The sequence below is a fragment of the Diadema setosum genome, chromosome 4 (genome assembly GCF_964275005.1).
Source record: "Diadema setosum chromosome 4, eeDiaSeto1, whole genome shotgun sequence".
NCBI lineage: Eukaryota > Metazoa > Echinodermata > Echinoidea > Diadematoida > Diadematidae > Diadema > Diadema setosum.
In genome coordinates this window covers 7,052,448-7,072,679 of record NC_092688.1, presented here as the reverse complement: position 1 = coordinate 7,072,679, position 20,232 = coordinate 7,052,448, and the positions used below count along the sequence as shown (strand labels likewise).

General features: G+C 37.7%; 2 protein-coding genes across 4 annotated transcripts in view; one reads left to right on the top strand and one right to left on the bottom strand.

Annotated features, from left to right (window-relative positions):
* LOC140227535 (uncharacterized) overlaps nucleotides 1–3,338 on the top strand; it is a 45,487-nt gene extending 42,149 nt beyond the window's left edge. The window contains exon 11 of one of the 3 annotated variants that reach the window (XM_072307939.1): nucleotides 135–3,338. In XM_072307939.1, coding sequence (XP_072164040.1) covers nucleotides 135–303 — 169 coding nt within the window. In that variant the 3' untranslated portion in view covers nucleotides 304–3,338. The remainder of the gene's footprint in view (nucleotides 1–134) is intronic. The other 2 variants (XM_072307938.1, XM_072307940.1) reach the window with 2 other exon arrangements.
* An 8,891-nt stretch (nucleotides 3,339–12,229) lies between these two features.
* LOC140226812 (peroxisomal membrane protein 2-like) lies at nucleotides 12,230–19,267 on the bottom strand. The gene is made up of 5 exons (XM_072307238.1): nucleotides 19,102–19,267; nucleotides 16,199–16,297; nucleotides 15,332–15,494; nucleotides 13,902–14,021; nucleotides 12,230–13,095 (listed from the first exon to the last, which is right to left on the bottom strand). The coding sequence occupies exons 1-5, from the start codon at nucleotides 19,248–19,250 to the stop codon at nucleotides 13,024–13,026; spliced, it is 603 nt and encodes a 200-aa protein (XP_072163339.1). The 5' UTR covers nucleotides 19,251–19,267; the 3' UTR covers nucleotides 12,230–13,023.
* Nucleotides 19,268–20,232: the final 965 nt, after the last annotated feature.

The window sequence follows — 20,232 nt, the reverse complement described above, 5'->3', positions numbered from 1 at the left end:
TTGTGAAACAATTTCCCCTGGGGCCATTGGGCAAGTGCCATAGTCACACATAGCCATTGCGACAGTTGTTGTATCTGTGCATGTTTTGCATGCTGACACTTTACCCTCTTCTGAATTGGTCTCTTCCTCGGCAGTGCCCGCAAGTTGCCGGTCCCCTACGAGCGGCCCGGCGGTAGCCCAGCACACTCCGACAGCTCCTACAGCGACCACGAGAAGTCCTTCAGCAGGTCACGCTCCCGGTCACGCGACAAAGGGCACGACAAAGGGCACGACAGATCCCCGGGAGGGACGTCTGCCCGGTGACGGGGCAGTTGTGATTGGTTAGAATGGACATTCCAGTAGGCAGGCATAGAGAAAGGATTTATATATTGATATATTGATATAAGATTTAATTATTTCAGATGTATTTATATGTATATACACCTGAAACATTTAAATCTTGTTTCCTGGAAAAGAGGCTAAGCTGCCTATAAGTCTTTTTTAGACAACGTGCAATCTAAATTATATTTGCTGGTTTGAAATATTGCATGGTTATACACACACATTAAAACAGCTCCTTTTCGAGATAGTAAAAAGGTGTAGTGTGTCAAATCGCGTGCAAAACGATATCAGTTTATCGAGTTTGTATATATGACATCTTCCATTTCTGTATTTTTATTTGTTGCCTAAAGCAACGATGCCAAGTAATAATAGATTGTATTGTCAATGGTTCCCTGTTAGTTAGTGCCTGTTAAGGGCTCTTTGCTGATGTGAAAAAATTTATCTCAATTGGCTGAACCATGTTTACCACCATTGGTTGAGTAGAGCTCACTGAAAAGAATGAAATGGGCAAAACAATTACCCGGCTTGGAAATGATAATTGCCCACTAGAGTCACAGATGTTGAATGGTTGGTAAGAAAGGTTCTAAGCTCTGTTCCTTTTTAATTTAAATCTCACATAAAATATCACATCCAGGTTTTTATGTGCTTTTTCATGCAAGTGCTTTCTCTGTGAAAGTTTTTGGAGTTATATCCTGAATTTCTTAAAATGTAGACAAATAATATTTTTTCTCTGAACTGAAAGTTCTTGTGTGAGTAGCCGACACTTTAAAATCAGTGAGTTTTCAGACTAAGGTATCTGTGAATTTATATGCTGTGTGCTCTAACCAAACACAACTGCTGAACTTGCCACCTCCCGGGGAAAGTGTAATAAGAGTTGGACAAAAATACTGTAAAAAAAAAAAAAACTGTAATGTTTTATCATGTTTGTTCTGTGTTCTTTTTTCTTCTTCTTCTTCTTATTTCTAACCATTTTTTTGGTTGCAATTCTACATTGACATCTGTCGCCGAGAGTGTTGCTGAAGTAGTGATAACACATGTTCAAATTGAAACAATGGACTTGATTTATGTTCTTGTATCACATAAAAAATTATGCCCCTTCAGCGTATTTGTTGAGAACTTACATCAGTTCTTCAAGATAGCATCAAATCTGCACAATGGTGGTATTTGGCCTTTATTGCAATCCATCCAGTATTCCAACCAAAATTAATGATTTCCATGCTCCAGTAGTATCGGAATACTAATTTGTAATTTGTAGGTCAAACAACCCTTGAGATGAAATCACAGACATTTCTCACACATCCCTTTCATGTTGTCCTGTTGCCCGCGACTTACATGTCCAGTGCCTCAAGAATGCACAGGGATGAATTATGTATACGATGTGAACCTACACCTAAATACACATGTATGTATGCACAAATACCCAGATTTAATGCCACGTAAGTTGTAACATTAGACCACTATGCATCAGTTGCTCTTTTAGACTGCCACGTTTTGCAAATGAAGCTCGATTGTGTATGGTCAGTCCTTCAAAATTTAGTGAAATCTCTGTCGTTCATCATTGCCGTAACAAATCAAGAGGTGAATTGCAAGAAAAACATTTTTTTTAGTTGTTAATAATTGTGTAATTTGTCATATAAGATGTGGTTAGGATTTCATCCCATATGTGAAATGAATTTCCAGTCAAGAATTTTTGAATTATTTCAGTGTCAGTTTTAATCTTCTCATCTTTTTCATGGTGTGTGCTGTGGCTAAAATTATTTATTCTTGTGTCAAGAACCTTGTAAATAAATGTACATTTCAGATGAGGAAAAAAAAGGCAGCTATCAGTTTGTATGTTGGTACATGCTGGTACACAGACTACTCAATCTCGAGAATTAAGGGTGAGTGTAAGCAGTAATGTAGATGGAGTCTATGAGTTCCTTTAATAACACGGCATTGCAGAGGGATCTCCAACTGGCTGACTGAGAGCATTTCTACCCTCTTAAAATCGAAATCGCACACTCGGCATCCATGGGATTGAATTTCTTGTTCCACTTTTGATTAAAAGAAAAAGGTACAGCGAGAGATTGTTATCAAGCAGTTGCTGGCGATGACCAATTTGTTATCACATACATGGTTGTATGTGAACTGTGATGTACCCCACCCCCTCCCGCTTCCCCATCCTCAAATGGTCTCTGTCACAGCCAAATCTGACAGTGAATTAACCCAACTGTATCAGTTCCAGTCGGTCAAAGATACCAGGTATAAGTCTCTAGTATGCTGCCAAAGTGCACTTGTAATCTTGTTATAATTCAGTGGTAGAAATCCCTGCTGAATTTGTTCTTTTGGCAACAGTGTTTGCTTGGATTAAGTCACTCTCGTGTGTAGCTGTTCCGTGCCCCCTGCCAAGTAGATCTCTTTGCCAATTTAGTGTACAGATTTTACGTAAAGGAGTTGTGTTTGTAAAGCGTTGCCCTGTACTGCGACATACTTTGCTGCGATGAATTCCTCTGTCATATATTTTGCTGATCTGTAGATATTTCTTGCACACCTTTCAAAAGCGACTGTTTTTTTTATGTGTCAAAACATGGGAAAAATACTGATTGCCAAATTCATGGAAAAGCATGGCTCAGAGAGCAATACGGTAAGCACAGAATGTGGGATGAGGGAGTCAGCTCTGCCTCTGTATAGATTGTATGGGGGTAGTTCTAGGTTTTGGCGGTTGGCGCGCAATGTTTTTTAATGGGAACCCTGCAAATCATACGGCTTATACAGTAGTTTTACTTCTTGTGCACTTGAAGAAGGCATGTATATTCCCATGTTGTCAAACTTTGAAGTGTACATGTATGTGATAGGAACTCCCTTGTTTTGTGATCACGGTGAAGTACGGGCAGCCTCAGACAGTTGCCCTAGACATCAAACCTGTTTGCTTGGTGAAGCGGTCACATGGAAAGAAAGTGATTCCAAGAAGAGAATAAAAGATGGTGAAGTAGATTTTCAATCATTTTGATTAAAAAAAAGGCATTCCGGCTTGTGTGATACTTGTCAACTACAGCGGAACCTTGCTATAACAAGGCCAAATTTAGCAAGGTACCTGATATAGTGAAGTAATTTTGCAGGTCCCATTCCTTTTATATATATATAAAAAAAAAAAATCTTTGATATAATGAGATACCCAATATCATGAGGAAACTTCGGTGGTCCTAAGCAGCATGTTATAACAAGGTTCCCCTCTAGGTGGGTAATGTGATGCTGCCAAACTTGAGTGCAGTGTATGGATGTTGGTTGCAGGATACTGTATTTGCCGAATATTTCGCAAGGTTTTTATTTTTGTGAATTTTGTGAGTCGGGTGCTATTCGCAAAATTAAAGACAGGCAAAAATAATGACTCTGATCCCGATATGAATGTGACACACATGTATACATTTCTCCATGCAGTACAATACTCCATGTTCAGGAATTTAACCACTCACGAAATCGTCGGGAAGTCTCGATTCGCGAAAAGTTAGACTCACTAAATATGTGCCGTATACAGTATTTGAATGCCATGAGTGTGTGTGTGTGTGTGTGTGTGTGTGTGTGTGTGCTAGTATGCATGTTATTGTACAATCTGGAAGGATGTTGGTGTACAGGCAATTCTCTTCGTTTTTTTTTTTTTTTTTTTTGTGGGGGGGGGGGGAGGTGGGCAGGTGAGGGATACTGCATTCACAGAATGTTGCATAAGGTACTAGTTACAGTCAGCCAGGGATTTGAAGATAGCTCGTAGTTGGGTATGGGTGCCAAGTGTTGCATGGTCTCTTTCATCACAAAAGTGTTATTTTGTTGACAAAATTGTCATTTCGTGATGAAACTTACATTGTCACTTGTCAATGAAAAAACAATTCATGACGAAATGACCAATTTCTTGACGAAAGAGACCATGGGACACTTGGCACCCCATACTTCACCACAAGCTTATCCTCAAAGTTAAGGATCACGTAACTATTGGAACATTTCATAAAACATAGAAACATTTCAGCAGAGTGGTGCAACAGATCTTACAGCATATCAGTCTAGATTTTAAGCAATTTGGAATATTGAATTTAAAGTGTTTCCATTTGTAACTGCATTAGTCATGACACTTCATGGTTATCAGCATATCTAAAGATAAAACTTGTTGACAACTACAATCTGGAGGAAATCCAGTCCTCATTAAAACATGCGTGCACACACACACACACACACACACACACACACTTTTTTTTTGTTTTTCAATGATATTTTATTGATTTCATTCAAATCAATCATAAATCAACCCTCTCTGGGTGTAACATGAACATAAAAATGGTACAAATGCCATTCAAAAGACAAATCCATTACCAACTTATACTGCCAATCATCACCCTTCAAACATAACAACTCGATTATAAATCAATCCTACTGACCATTTCTTCACGAGAAAGTATTGACATGTACAAAAAAAAAAAAATATATATATATATATATATATATATATATATCTTTGACTATGGTATACTTATACTGCCAATCATCTCTCTTCAACATAACAACTCGATTATAAATTGAGTATATAAGGGTATATACAAGGGTATATACATAAAAAAGCAAAAAAAAAAATCGTTATACAAAACTAGAATGAAATCATTTCATTGAAAATCAAATCCCCATCCCCACCAACCCCGATGCACTCAAACCTATCCCACACCCCCACCACAACCCCAAACACATACATCCACAACCACCACACACATACACCCCAAACACCCACACACATACACACCAACACCAAAAACACACATACACACACACACCCCACACACAAAACACACCCGAAGCGATACCACCTTCCTTCCTATAAATGAAAACGACTTCCAAATGTTGATTGATACGTACAACATACAAGCGTGTAATGGCCGTATGCAGAAAAGCATCGTCCGCCCGCACCCAAATACCGCTCCAAATACCCATTCAAGTTCACCAAACAAAACTCATCAAACTCCTAGCTGCGGACAAAATCCTATAACTTTTACACCACCAAAAACTTATCCCTCCCCGCGCGCGGCCAATGACACATTATATTGCCTTCACCACTGATAACTACACTGTACTAATAAAAAGAAAAAGAAAACAAAACAATACTTAAGCTCTCGTTTCAGAAACATTTTCCCATTTCAGCAAATGTAATCCCAACTTATTTCTTTTTATAGCAATTTCTTTTTCTTCATCCCGAAAACTTATTATTCTTTTACAAATTTCCTCCAAAGTAGGAATTTTTCCCTCTGACCTAGATCTGAAAATGATATATTTCAAAATAAAAAATTATTGTATTATAAAATGTTACTTTTGGATCCCTTCCCATAACACCAAAATGAGCATCTCTCCACTCTATATTTCGAAGATCTGCCATCTCTAACCTATCTATCACTTCCTGCCACAAATTCTTAACATACACACAATCCCAAAATAAATGTTTACCGGTATATGTTTCTACCGATTGCTCACAAAAAGAACACCGGTTATTTGCAACGAAATACACACACACACACACGCACACACACGCACACACACACACCCACACAGAGCAAAAAGTGGGCACACGCACACACACACACACACACATACACACACACACACACACACACACACACACAGCAAAAAGTGGGCACCAAACGAGAGGGGTGTGTTCTTTCCGACAAGATGTTCATTCTGTGGTGCTCACATACCATGTTTGATAATTCTCAGATGTTACAAGGGAATTGCTTTTACCAAGGTACATGTAAATGAAAGAGTCTGGCAATAGAGTAGAAGTGAAATGTATTACAAGATTTATTCAGAATGTACAACCATGATACAAATATTACCCATGTTGGAACCTAAAATGAAAAGGTCTTTGAATCACATTTTCAATGATGCCAGAATTCACATGACACAAAATAGAAGGGAATTTGTCATCAGGCACCTTATCATCTTACAAGTTTGAAGAAAAATCTGAAATATTAAAATTCTATATTTCTGCTGAAATTTTTAAACTTCAAGCTGTTTACAATCTCCCATACCTGTTATCTCCTCAAAATACACAGTGTACCTTGATTGAATTATATTTTGAAAGCAACATGCTCTTTATCATTAAATACCCTATGGAAACATTGATTATACAATGTACAAAAATTCTAAGAGATGAACTTTATAGCATTTAGCAATATGTTTAATTCATGAAAAAGTTCAGATTCTTTTTCACACAAATAATTTTGCTATACTGTAAAAAAGAAAAAAGAAAAAAAAAAAAGAATATCTACAAAAATTTTGGTGATAAGAACTACCAGTATTTGGTCTATTACAACAAGTTAACCTTGGATATTGCTGGGCTAATACTATGTCACGAAATGGTGAGCACTTTATACACTCTCGGACAAAACAAATGGATGAGCGGTTCCTTTCTTTAGTATATTTCTTTCTTTCCGGTAAGTTGAGAAGAGCTGGTGCGCTAACAAAGAAGAAGGGCAATTCCGTATGGGAAGGGCAAAAACAGCAAAATTCAAAGTTAAGTAAATGCTCAAAAATTTAAGTTTCCTGTACAGACGGATTGTTGAATTTATGGAAATAAAAAACCCTTTTCCAATAACTTTCCTCGTTTTTGTTGTACACACTTTTAAAGTTGGAAGACTATTCATTGTATTTATCTAAAATTTTACAATATCAAATGAAAATTTAAAATGAAACAACTTAAATATCTCTGTACTTTATCCATACTTCCACATTTTTCTTCCTATGCTTCAACAATCATATCTAATGAAGCATTCAGTCACACTAATTATGATATTTTTTGGAGAAATTTTCAAAATCTACTGACAAATTGATGTAATTCCATTACCATGAAATTGAAAAAAGTTTTCTCCTGAACAAACTACTCACTGATATTTTCTCCCCTTATAAATTTTTTCTCTACATGTGACTTCCTGAAAACTCACAAAACATTTTGTGAAATATCTCCTTTAGTTCTTCTGTAATTGTGGTAATGGAATTACATGGTAACGGAATTACACGCACATCTAATATGGAAGAGAATGACATAACCTACTTTCGTGCCAATATGTATGTGAACTGTTCATGAAATAGCTTCAGGGCATTATCCTTGAGCTTAACAGTGTTAGTGATTGGCAGTAAAGGAGTGAAATTTGAATTATATACATGGTATGATACACTGACATGACTCAGCATAGCTGGATGCCTCTGACAGCGAGTCCTGACATCAGGGTACACGCTTGACAAGACTTCTTGTGCTGAAAATCTCCTCCCTTCTTTCACCTTTTCTCATGCACAAGAACTACATGGAGACTGTGCTAACTGATAACTTTCAAGATACTCATTCTCAAATGTTAAAAATCATACTGAATTCTGATATATCAATGTATATTTTCGTGCTAACAAGTCTCATGGTTTCATACAAAATCTAAGTATAGTGCTGAGGGACTATTGAATGGGTGTGATGCAGCATAAATTGAACAAAGGTTAGAAAGAAGAGGAAGGACGTAAAATTTCTTTAAAAGGAGAAGAGAGCACTGCTACTGACTGAGAGAAATGAACAGGATAATTTTTGTGAGGAAAGATCACGAATTTAAGAGAAGGATCATACACAATGTGATAGAAGTCATTATTTGACACGGGATGCCCACTGAATGTGACACCTTTGATCTTTCTGTATGCTAAAGCTTTATTAATATCACCAAATCGATAGTCTGACCTTTTATTGAACATGTCCTGTTTTCATCCTCAAGTTCTTTATCTTTAATGGTACATTGTAAGGGTATGGCTATGACCTTTTTCATCTGTTTTTTAGATCTTTCCTCCACAGAGACATGTATTTTGATTTTCATGCCCATTTGATACAGAGCATCTGCTACCCTTTGAAATTTGTTCTTCAATCCTTTCTTTTTAAAAGGAATAAAGACAAAAACACTATTTGTGATGAACATTTACCCAGTCAGTAATTGTGATACAGCTCTAAAATGTAACATTTAGGCCTATACTTTCCTGTCCTACGAAGATTTTAAGTATTAAAGTCAATGGGCTTCTGCTTCTACCTTTACTCTTCATGTTACCATTTGCTGTACAATCCAGTTTCCTTTAATACAAGTGGCATTACAGTGTATTTTATCATTTGCCTTCAGGCAGTCAAAATACCACTTAACTGTAAAAGAGAAGATGCACACTTCTTGTGAGTAAATATATGGCAACACTCAGGATGAGAAAATGGACAAAGTCAAAGAAGACAGAGACAGGAAACTTCTAGGAAATTTATAGGCCAAGTCATGGTTACAGTCAATGATCAAATCACTGTATTTCTGAAGACGTCATTAAGAAATTTTGTGTGGTCAGAAGTAAATACTAACATTATTCACAGGTTGAATAATCTGACTCTGACACAGTGAGCTGCAGATGTATAAAAGAGGCCCTCATACCTTTAAAGATGAATTAACAGAATTTGGTGGACTCACTCTGTTGGTTCAAAAGGTTGTAGTTTGTTAAAGTTATTTTGCTGTATTCTATTTCATTTTAGTTTAGTTCATTTCATTTTGGTGGGCTTATGTAGGACTTACACTATACAGTAATTATCAAGTTATGCACTACATTATATACCAGGGGGCAACTTCAGCCATTATTAAGTTTTTAGTGATTAATATAATCTACAACATATAAATAATAATAATTGAGCACTGGTGCAGTAATAATCATATAAGAAAACTTTCTTTTCAATTTATGATTGAATTGTAAGTTGTCATTGACCCACAAGTGCATCTTTTCACTTATCAAATTAAAAGTTTCAAGCATCCTTTGTGTTCATCCTTAATATAAAACGTTGTGTTCAATGACGGGGCTGCACACCGTGCTCTTGCACTGTAAATTGGCACTTTATGATTTAGATTTAAATTCAGTGTCAATCTGAACAGTTTTTCATTATTTTCTTGTGCATGTGCACATAATATTCATGTACAATACTTGTAAGTAATTAGATATTATCAATAATTGGCATATTAAGGAAGAAGAAAACAGAGAAATCTGTCTTGCATGATATCAACAAAAGAAATACAAGAAAATTTGAGTATTGTTGACTGGATTTACAGAATTGTACTTGTGTAGGGCTATTCTAGCGTAATTCCGTTACCATGTGTCTTAGATGTCAGTTACCTGCAGAGTGTGACATTCTTAACTTGAAAGCAGACAAATCTTGATGGATGTGGTACTTACAAGTTACAAGATCTTGATTGACATAGTTACAACTTCAAATCACAGTCGTTAGCATGAAAATTTTATGTTTTTTGACAATAGAAACTCATTTGGCACCTATTCACTTGTAGCAGTTCAAGGTCAAAGGCTAGAGAGTACTTTTTTAGTGGTTATATTATAGCTGAAGGCATAAACAATCTTTATCAAGACATTTCAGAATACATGAGTACCAAGAATGTGTATTTTTTCCAGTGTATTTCAGAAGGCGTAATTCCGTTACCATTTGTGTAATTCCGTTACCACTGACTTTACAGGGGAAAAGCATGCTGCTGAGAAAATGTGATGAAATATTTGAAAAACAATCCAACTAAATTGAAGTTGACACAATCAAAGATGAAATCAGACAACAACCTATAGTGTATGTGTTATAGATTTCAGAGAAACAACTCCCAAAGTCAGAGTTGAAGTTGTGACTCAATTTTCTGGTAATTCCGTTACCATCGCACATACTGTACAACTGTAGACCTCCTTTGTAACCGACCAAGTGAGAACATTTAACAAATTTGTATTTGGGGTGATAGTGTGAGTACCTCTGCATCTTTTAAATGTATCAAGAGAATTCAAAGTAATCAATCCAGTGCACAGGGTGAAAGAATATGAGACAAAATTCTCTGATTTGTAATTCCGTTACCGCGGAATTGCCCAGAAACAGAAATTGTGACCATCAGGGGACTAATGCATACATGTAGAGATTTGTCCTTGTACGTGTACAACGGAAACCAGGGAAGATGAGCCATGAATCAGGGCAAGTTTGTGATCAGTGGGGATTGTGTACCCTGCAGGTACTTTGAATTGATAAGAAAACAATCGCAAAGCAGTCTTTCAAGAAGCCTGACACAGTTGATGATTAACGAAGAACATACAAGTTGTGATCACAATTTACTGTAACTGAACCCTGGGCCATCAAGGTCCACTCTAGCCTTGAAATGGCAAATTGTTCTCTGTTGTTGGTTTGGTACATGTGCACTAACCGCCACTTAATTACAACTGCAGTTTAAGATTTCAACTCTACTGACGAGACTGAAAGGGGGAAAAGTTTGAGAAAAGGAGGAAAAAGAAAAATTCATACAGAATTGGGAGATGGGAACAATTACCTTTATCCCTCTCCCCCACCCTGAAAACATTACACTGTCCCAAAGATGTATAGCTGATAATTTTGGGAACTGAATTTTCACTCTGTTGTAACAAATGATTGGAGTACACTGTACTGTTTTGTAATGCCAACATGGAAGAAACATTTACAGTGACGACCTAATAATACTCTCCCTTAAGAGGTAGGTACAGGGAAGCCATACAAAATGAAAAAAAAAAAGAATCATTGTAGTTTACAGCTGTATGAAAGAAGAAATCTAGATACTAGACAGTTAAGACAGTATAATTATATAGAACATTGAATCACAGATGAGTTATTTCCAAAAAGTGTTTATTTGTACCTGATGAACATACCCACAATTAATCACTTTTAAGACTGAAGTATTTAAAGGGTTTGCACTTTTGCATCCTCTGCTGATTTATACAAGATTTCAAATAGACAGGGAAAAGATATGGCAAAGTCTGCAACAGTGAAAAATGGTTATTTTCGCACTTAGATATATTCACAACAAAATTGTAATTGTACTTTTACAAGAACCGAGTGTGCATGTATGTCTTTTTTTCTGTGATATTTTGCTTTCTGTTCTTGACAAAAACCAATGTACAAATAACATGATATCACCAGGTGCCACAGTATCAAATATGGCTGGTACAATATGAGCTATGCTCTGCATATGCATTGCAGAAAACTTATTTGCAAAGGATTGAAGTACTGTGCATACCCATCCTACCGAATACTACAGTCATCTAAACTCTCAATTTGAAAATACAATCAATTTTCATCTGCGATCAGGATCGCGACCCGAATTTTCGAGCTTTTACAGTGTGAACCAAAATAATGTGTCATTTTGTGCCCTTTGGGTTCTGATCCAAACTGCAATGATTTGTGCGATTTTTGGCAACAAGGCACAAAGTTGTACAGTGTGAACGTTTACCACAACAAAATCTTTTATCCCACAATGCACAGCACGTGTCGCTACTTGCTATTTCACCAACTGTGGCACTGTGCGGTATACATGCATTAAATTGGCATATCATGTGTAGTCTTTTGTACATAGTAAGCATACTACATTCATGTACATACACAGGTCAGCTCTTTACAAATGATCGCGACCCAAGTTTCATACTTTTTTTACAGTGAGAATGATGAATCAAAAAGACACGACCTAGATTGCGACCCAAATTTTGACATTTTTACAATGAGAACATACATATTGCCTCTGTGCATATGACGTACACTAGATGTTGTGCCCAGGTGTGACAGTGATATGCAAGACCACTCCTTCCCCTCCTCTCTATATGATCCAGACATGACGATCACATAAACTGGCAGCGCTAAACCTTGTGGCAACATCCTGGTGTACCCGTATACAGACCAGCATGCACGTACATAATGATGCTTGTGCGATCTACGCCATAGCTTTTTATCATAGGAGCAACAAGGTTGCATATGGTCTCAGAAACATATTTTTACTTCATCACAAGTTCTGTGGAAAAAAAAAAAAATATATATATATATATATATATGTATACATACATATAAGTATCCTGATATAAAGTTGCAAAAACTAAATCAGGTGGAAGTGCCACTTGGTTTATTTTGCAGCTGAATTCCAGTTTGTATCGACTTTACTGTAGTGGAGCTATGGTAGAGCGTTTTCATACCATGTTTAGGAAGCATGACATTCAAGAAGCATACATGTACAGATTCTTCATCACACCACAACACAAGATGATATCTGCACCTCAGTTTTGCTACATAACGTTTCAGCGAACTTTTCTTCTCACAGAAATGTTCTGTTTACACACACACATACCTTATGGAATCAGTTCTATCTGCTATCATATAAGATGCTTGTATACTTTCTCAAGCATGTGTGAGTGGTACAAGTTGGCTGCCCTCCTACATCCAATAGCACACAAAACATACAAAGTTCCCATGTACATGTGCTGAAATCAGGTAAAAACATCTTGATCTCCATCAATTAATGATAATCATGGCCCATTCACACTAATCACATTATCCTGGTAGTGATGATGAATGAATTGCCTTATTCAACGAACAACCTGATTTGCATCTGATGAGATGTCATATCAAAATTCAATCTTGTCTCTGTGTCAATCTCATACAGCAAGATTCTCTACTCCACACATTACTACATATTTGCAGAGAGAGTGAGGAATTTTGCATTATACTGCATTATAAATTGCTTTTGTCGGCAGCAGACTCAAATCCGCTGAGGGATATGCTGTAAACCACTAATCGATGAATGCCTGAGGGAAATGGGAGAACATCTTTGGCACAGCAACCAGCTCCGGTCTCACAAGCAGAAGCACAGAAACTTTTCATGATCTCCTCATGACAGCCAGGTAGATGGTCCACACGAAGGCAACGATGCTGGCGAACAAGACACGAAACTGAGGGAAGACAAAGGGACGATTATGAGAGATTTTAGTTATAGGACCATGCCCCTTACATAGTAACTGTGACACAGTGATGGGTGATGCCCACTCCATAAAGTCTGTATGAGTTACAACTCAACAACAATTTAGGTTGATATTATTAGACCCATTTCCACAAAATAAGGTAACATTACTCTTGATCTTTCAGTTATATCAATTATGGCTACTCCCACATTTTTCAGATAGTTGGAATAGAAAACAACTTTACATACATCCACCAAACTGCACATCTGAAAGAGACTTTATATCCAGATATGTACATTATCAATATACCCTGTCAATTGCAAATGTGATGTTGTTTGCCAACAATGAATAACCATGTCACTAGAAAACTGTCACTACTCCAGACTGAAATAACTTTTCAACATGAATGTGTTGTATAATGTCTTCTTCATTTCAAAACTTGCTACAAATTATCTTGTTTATTCTTATTTCTTTTGCCAGTGGAAAACATACAACTGGTACAGACAAATGATCAAGCGCTTTGAGTCTTTCTGGCCTTTGATAAATTACTCAAATGCAAGAAGAAAATATCAGAATAGGTTCGCTTTCAGCAAATGCAAATATGTGTGCTTTCCATGCTTTTGGCAATGTATAACAAACATACTTCAGCATAAAAAGAACACACAAACAATAACAACAAAAATTATAGCCAATCCTATGAGACAGATGTGTGGCCAAGTAGGGCTAAACATGTTGCTGCTGTCAGACAAGACTTCTGCTTCTCTAAATTCAAATGTATTCCCAACACTGCAAATCACCTGAAGGGGAACGAAGTTGATGTTGACATACTGGCTGATGGTCCACACACGCCAGTTCATCTTGAGAGCGATCCAGTACGTCTCTCGGATCTTCTGCACGGACTTCGCGTGACCTTTGCCCTGAAATCGTGAATGACAACTGAGGATGAATCATGAACCATCATCGATGTGCCTTCCTTACATAGACAACATAATAGCAAACAAAACATATTATCAAAATGAAATTGCAGGCCAATGTTTCCATTCACACATTTGATTACAATGGATCTTCTCTTTTCATGAGATCAGGGAGGTGGGAAAGAGACTCTCTTTCACCTCCCCGATTAGATTTCATCGCTTATCAAAGCCACAGCAGGGCTTGTTTGCATCTGCACTGACATTGAGGCCACATGATTTGAATTTGTTTGACTCACAGTTGACTCCTCTCCCAGCAAAGATCCAAGTTGACCTTCTTTTCTCTATCAAAATGATTGCTTTTTAAACTCCCACACAGCAAGACAACATATCACTTGGCCTAATTTATCTTCAAAAGATTGCCCTTGATAAAAGCATACGACAGCTTGTTTGTTCTTTTCATTCTGAATAACCTTCAATTCCTGGGGTAGATTTGTAAAATCATCAAGTCTGCATCAAACTGACAACTCTGAAATATCAAGTCCTGTATATTCTATACTGGAAAAAGATAAGATGGACCTGGGGCCCGTTTCATAAAACTTGTCATCAGTGACAACTTGTCATAAATGCGACAAGCTACTGAAATCCTTGCATCTGATTGGCTGAGAGCAATTTGTCATAGAAATTTGGCAGTTGTCACTGATGACAAGTTTTATGAAACAGGCCCCTTGTTAGATTCATCAAGTCTGCACTAGCACCAAAACAATTTCTAATTTGAGAAAAAAAAAAAACATTAACTGAAATTTCCTAAAATGTGTCGCCAATTCAAGGATCACTTACAAATTCAGTGATGCAGAGGCTATTGATAATTACAAAAGCACAATAAGCAATGGTATATGACCACAACAGGGCTACAAAAGTGAGGAGAGTTCTTATATACATGTACCTCATAACATAATATGAATGATAATCACATTACAAATGACTTCAGGCCATAGCATTGAAATAGATATTAATGGAATGAGTAATTATCCAGTTCAGAGAAAAGTAACATGTGTAAAATACCCCCATCAATTTTTTTGTTTCTCCTGTCTCAACATGTGTAACACCGAGCTCACCACTTTACCGCAAAGGAGTGTGCTTAAGAGAGTAGATTTTACCCAATTTAACAGAGTACCAGACTACCACATCAGAAAAATCTAAATATATTTACACAAAGTATTGATTCTAAGACTTCAAAATCAATAGCGACACCTTTAAATCGACTTTGACCACATTCATAGGGGGGCTTCTTCATTTCTTTTAGAGACACCTACCTCCAAGATCCCCAGCAAGTAGAAAAAGATCAGCAGATAGGGAGGGGCAAACACAAGGCGATCGCAAATTATCTTCTTCACGGAGGTGGGCACATCTTTGCCAGGAAACGTTTTCTGCAGCCACGCGTAGAAATAATGCGACAGCGGTCCGGTGAAGAATGTCCTGTAGTGACGAAAAAAGAGAGCAAAATTAAAGAGGAAAAAAAAAAGAAAGGAAACTTTACAATTAAGTTATTGAAACAATGACAGATTACAACATTTGTTTTAACCTGTTGAGGACGGACTGATTTGCTACAACACGCATTTCCCATAGACATCTGCACAAGTATACTTGTGACACGTCCTCAACAGGTTAATACAAAAAAAAAAAAAAAAAACCCACACAGTCAAAGAGTGTTTATACCTGCAGATCCCTGTGCTGAAATATGCAAGTATCATTGATGTAACTTTGACAGATAAGCCTAGCACACATTATAATGATCAAATTACATGACCAATATGATCTTTATGCACATGGTGTCACTTATTATGCTTCCCATAGTTGGAAGGAAACGGAAAGCTCTGGAAGTCTATATAAATCCTGATTACTGATTAAAACTTTTTGCCTTTTTTTTTTTTTTTTTTCCAGACATGAGGAAACTGTAATTTTCACTGTTTTTATCACATTTTGCAAATATTGTCCATTGAGATCAGTTGCAATGCCAAATTAACAATTAACAAAACAAAGACTAGAACAGGCACTTGCCTGTTAACTGTATGTATGGGACCCTAGCCCAAAAGACTATTCAGGCAAGAGGGAAGCTGTCATGCACACATTAATGAGTATAAGAAAATATCACAACAATCCTGAAGCATGGCATTCCTTACCCTAGTGCTGCAAATGCTGCCGTGGTCTGGAATGTGTACGGTGCCTTTGAGTCAACTATTTTCTGAGCTATGATGTCTCCAAATCCAGCAATAATACCACTGTGAGGGAGAAAAATAAACAAGGGTAACAAGCTTTAATACAAACAATCTTTGTACTTTCGTATGATGGCCACATGTGCTGTAAGCCCTCATCCTATATAATCCCTTGCTCTAGCAATATCAAGAATCTAGAATCTACACCTCACAGAATACAGGAATGTATGTGGAGGCAATATCATATGGCAAAGATTTGTCTGTAGCATTTTTAACTAAAAGATATTTCACAACTGTATAGCCCTAATGCAATCTGAAGGTAAATACATTGTATATTAGAGTAGTAAACCCATACTATATTGTAATGTTAACCCTAATTACTTCATGCAATATACCCAAAGACAAAAGGGGTCGTGTACTATGGTCCATATATTTTGCTAGTATTAAGTTTGATATAAGGTTAGTACAAATACATTACTCTCTTGTATATTTTCTCTGGTAATTTGTTTCTATTTTTCTGCACTTTTTTTTTTTTCAATTTCATGGAGGGGGGGGGGGGGGGAGATTTGCCAAGGCGACTCCATCTCCAGGGTGACATTTGAGAAATCTTCAAACAAAGTGAAAACTTATTCGCCAGGAAGTTGCAGCTCTGTGATGTCTTCCACATTCACAGCAACTTATGAAAGACGTTTCCACATTGTCGTTGGTAGGCAACCGTGAGTCTCTGCATGGTTGTGTAGTCTGCACTACCACAACTGATGGAGATATACAGTAGACAATAAATAGACTTGTGATGATGTCTCCAGCCAAAATGGAGACTGGAAAAAGTCTGTCGCACTCTGGCTCAGGATTGCTTCTTCATTCACCCACAAAGCAATGCAATACAGCAAAAAGGCCTTGTGAAAAGGCTACATTGCACTTCCGTTGGTGCATGCATGCAGGTTTCAAATTATCTGTCGAACGGAGCAGTTGACATTTTCACAGATTCCTCTTGACTCGATCATTTAAAGTCATCAATTTTGATAGAAAGGGAGTTATGGGTAATAAAGGCAGGAAAAGGAGCATCTACATTTCCCATAAGGCTTTGACTCTCTCGAAGAAAAAGCAGAGACTGTGGAAGAGATACCTGGAATCCAAGAGTGCTCTGGACTACATTGCTTATGCGCATGTACGCAACTCCTTGCGGATCATGACCCAGGATCTGTGCAATGACTTTGAACTGCAGCTAGCATCAGAATTTAGTCAAATCCCAAATCTTTTTGGAGAAATGTAAATAGCAAAATGAAGAGAAAGAGCAGAATAGGCAATTTATCCAAAACTGATCGGACAGTAGTCACTTCTAGTCAAGAAAAAGCTGAGGTGCTGAACGAGCAGTTCAGTAGTGTCTTCACCACTGAGGATCTTTCCTGCATCCTAGAACCTCATCGATACCACAGTGGTGTCTCACTTGACAGAGTTTCTTTTACACTAGATGCTGTTAAAAAGAAGCCGGTTCTGTTAAAGGATGGAAAATCTGCTGGCCCGGATAATTTGCACCCACGTGTTCTGAAGGAGCTAGCAGATCAAATCAGTGAAACTCTTGGCAAGATTTTCAACATGTCACTGCTTGAAGGCGTTCTTCCTGTGGAATGGAAAGCAGCAAGCATTTCTGCTATTTACAAGAAAGGTAGCAGGAAGGATGCTGGAAACTACCGCTCAATTTTAATAGTCTGACATCCATCGTTGTTAAGGTTATGGAATCCATCCTCAGAGATATCATCGTCAAGCATACAAGTGTATGAGCAAGCTGCAGCTGTTTTGCAATGCTCAACATGGATTTGTTCCCGGACACTCGTGTACGACACAATTACTTTGTCAGCTTGAAGATTGGGCAGAGAGCATAGATAACAGTGATCCAGTTGACATCATATATTTGGACTTCAAAAAGGCATTTGATTCAGTTCCACATACCAGACTCCTAAAAAAAGTAGAATCGTTTGGGATTTGTGATCCTCTTTTGTCATGGATCAAACCCTTTCTCACTGATCGAACCCAGCATGTGGTTGTAGACGGCTCCAAGTCTGGCTGGACACGTGTGCTGTGCGGCATTCCTCAAGGGAGTGTTCTGGGTCTGACACTTTTTGTTATGTATGTGAATGATCTACCAGATGTTATCTCTAGTTCATCACAATTATATGCCGACACCAAGTTGTATGCGAGAGTACCGGATATCGACTCCTGCTGATCATTGCAAGAGGACCTGACTGGTGTAGAAAAATGGTCATTAACCTGGCAACTCCCTCTAGTCTTAACTCTCAGAAATGTGAAACCCTTCACATTGGGTATAACAACATACACTGTTCCTACTCAATGGAGAATGTTACATTTGATGTCAACTGTGAAAAGGACCTGAGTGTTTTGATTGATAGCGAGCTCAACTTTCGCCAACACATCTCCTCATTTATCAAGAAGGCTAACCAAATGTTAGGCTTTATCAAACGTGCTTTCGTTAATGTCAAACCTGATATTTTCCTGCCACTGTACTACTACAAGGCTCTGGTCCGACCACATTTGGAATATTGCAGTGTCGTATGGAAACCCAGGTTTATTACAGATGACAGAAGGATCAAAGCTGTTCAGCGCACAACAACTAAACTGTTTCTTGGGGGGGTGTTTCATCAACGCTTGTCAGCGCTGACAACTGTTAAGACAGGGCCCTGGTTACTCGGATCGGGTCATGCGGACCGCAGCCGGCCGCGCCGTGAGGGTGTTCGTTTAGCTCACGCGTCCACGTCCCTGGCCCTGCCCTGATCAGACCCGGTAGTTTACTCAACTGGTGTCACGCAAACGGCTAAATGAAACACACACACAACAACATAAGCCATAAGTACCTTGTGATTGACTTTGTAAGAATCGGTCTTTCCTTCAGAAGTCGCAGGTATGCTCGCAACAAAGCCTGGATTGAGTTTTCTCTGTCTTTCCTCGTCGGTTCCATGATTACGCCGCAGTTGTCCAGCAATAATTTCAACCTTTGCAACATAACACAAACTGAGATAGGGCTCATTTACACGCGCGGTGTGGTACGTGCACGCGTGGCCGCCGTCGGTACTGGCGTGCACGGTGTGTGTGCTCTTTGGTACACACCTCCTATATTTTACTTGTATTTATCATCGTGTGTGATTGGTTAATAAACTATTTATAACTGTCAATGTACATCTACCGCTGTCTGTCATTGGACAGCTTAGAACCTTTACCCACTTCGGTCGCCGGTCCATTTACAGATGGGGGAATATTCAAGCTGTTCCTGCTTTCCATTTTTAGCATAGATTTGTACAGTCATTTGATGAAAGGGATGTTCAATGCCCTTGTTGTGATAGACATCCTATGAAACAGGTGATGAATTTCACTATGTTTTCGTATGCCCCTTCTTTGAAAAGGAAAGACAGTTATATAAAGCAATCATTATTTGGTTAAATGTCCTTTGCTCAGTACACATGTCCAGATTATTTTCATGTTCGCATTTAGGACGGCTTCAAAGATTAGTATTATTTGTGAGGCTGATCATGTCATATTTTGCAAATTTGCAGAAGCCTGAACAAGTTGAGTGTAATTCAGTCAAGAAAAAAAAAAAAATATTGTAACTCGTAGTGGTAGAAAAATTAAGCATCCAATCAATGTGATACTCGATCTCTTGTAATGTAGGTGTATGTCACGATTGTTTGGTCGTATGGTTCATACGATTTGTTAACCTTGCTTGCCAATTTGTATATCACTGTATATGTTTAGTAGGTATAAAGACTAAATATTATATACATCATTGTTATATATCCCAAACATGTATTCTTTGATATTGTAATGAGTCCATATCTTGTATTTATGTGTTGTACTCTCATACCCCGGAATGGGGTCGGAAGAGTCAAATAAAATCTAATCTAATCTAATCTAAGCGATTATATTTTATTTCTACCATTGCAAAAAGGAGGTTCTTTTTCACAAAATCACATAATTATTCATTTATTTTC

Bases quoted from the DNA above. Each gene is read 5' to 3' on its own strand.
- LOC140226812 (XM_072307238.1), bottom strand. From the start codon at position 19,250: ATGTTGCAAAGGTTGAAATTATTGCTGGACAACTGCGGCGTAATCATG. The intron at 15,495-16,198 runs GTAAGGAATGCC...TCGTCACTACAG, and splicing joins GCAGCATTTGCAGCACTAGG to GACATTCTTCACCGGACCGC. The intron at 14,022-15,331 runs GTAGGTGTCTCT...TCACGATTTCAG, and splicing joins ACTTGCTGGGGATCTTGGAG to GGCAAAGGTCACGCGAAGTC.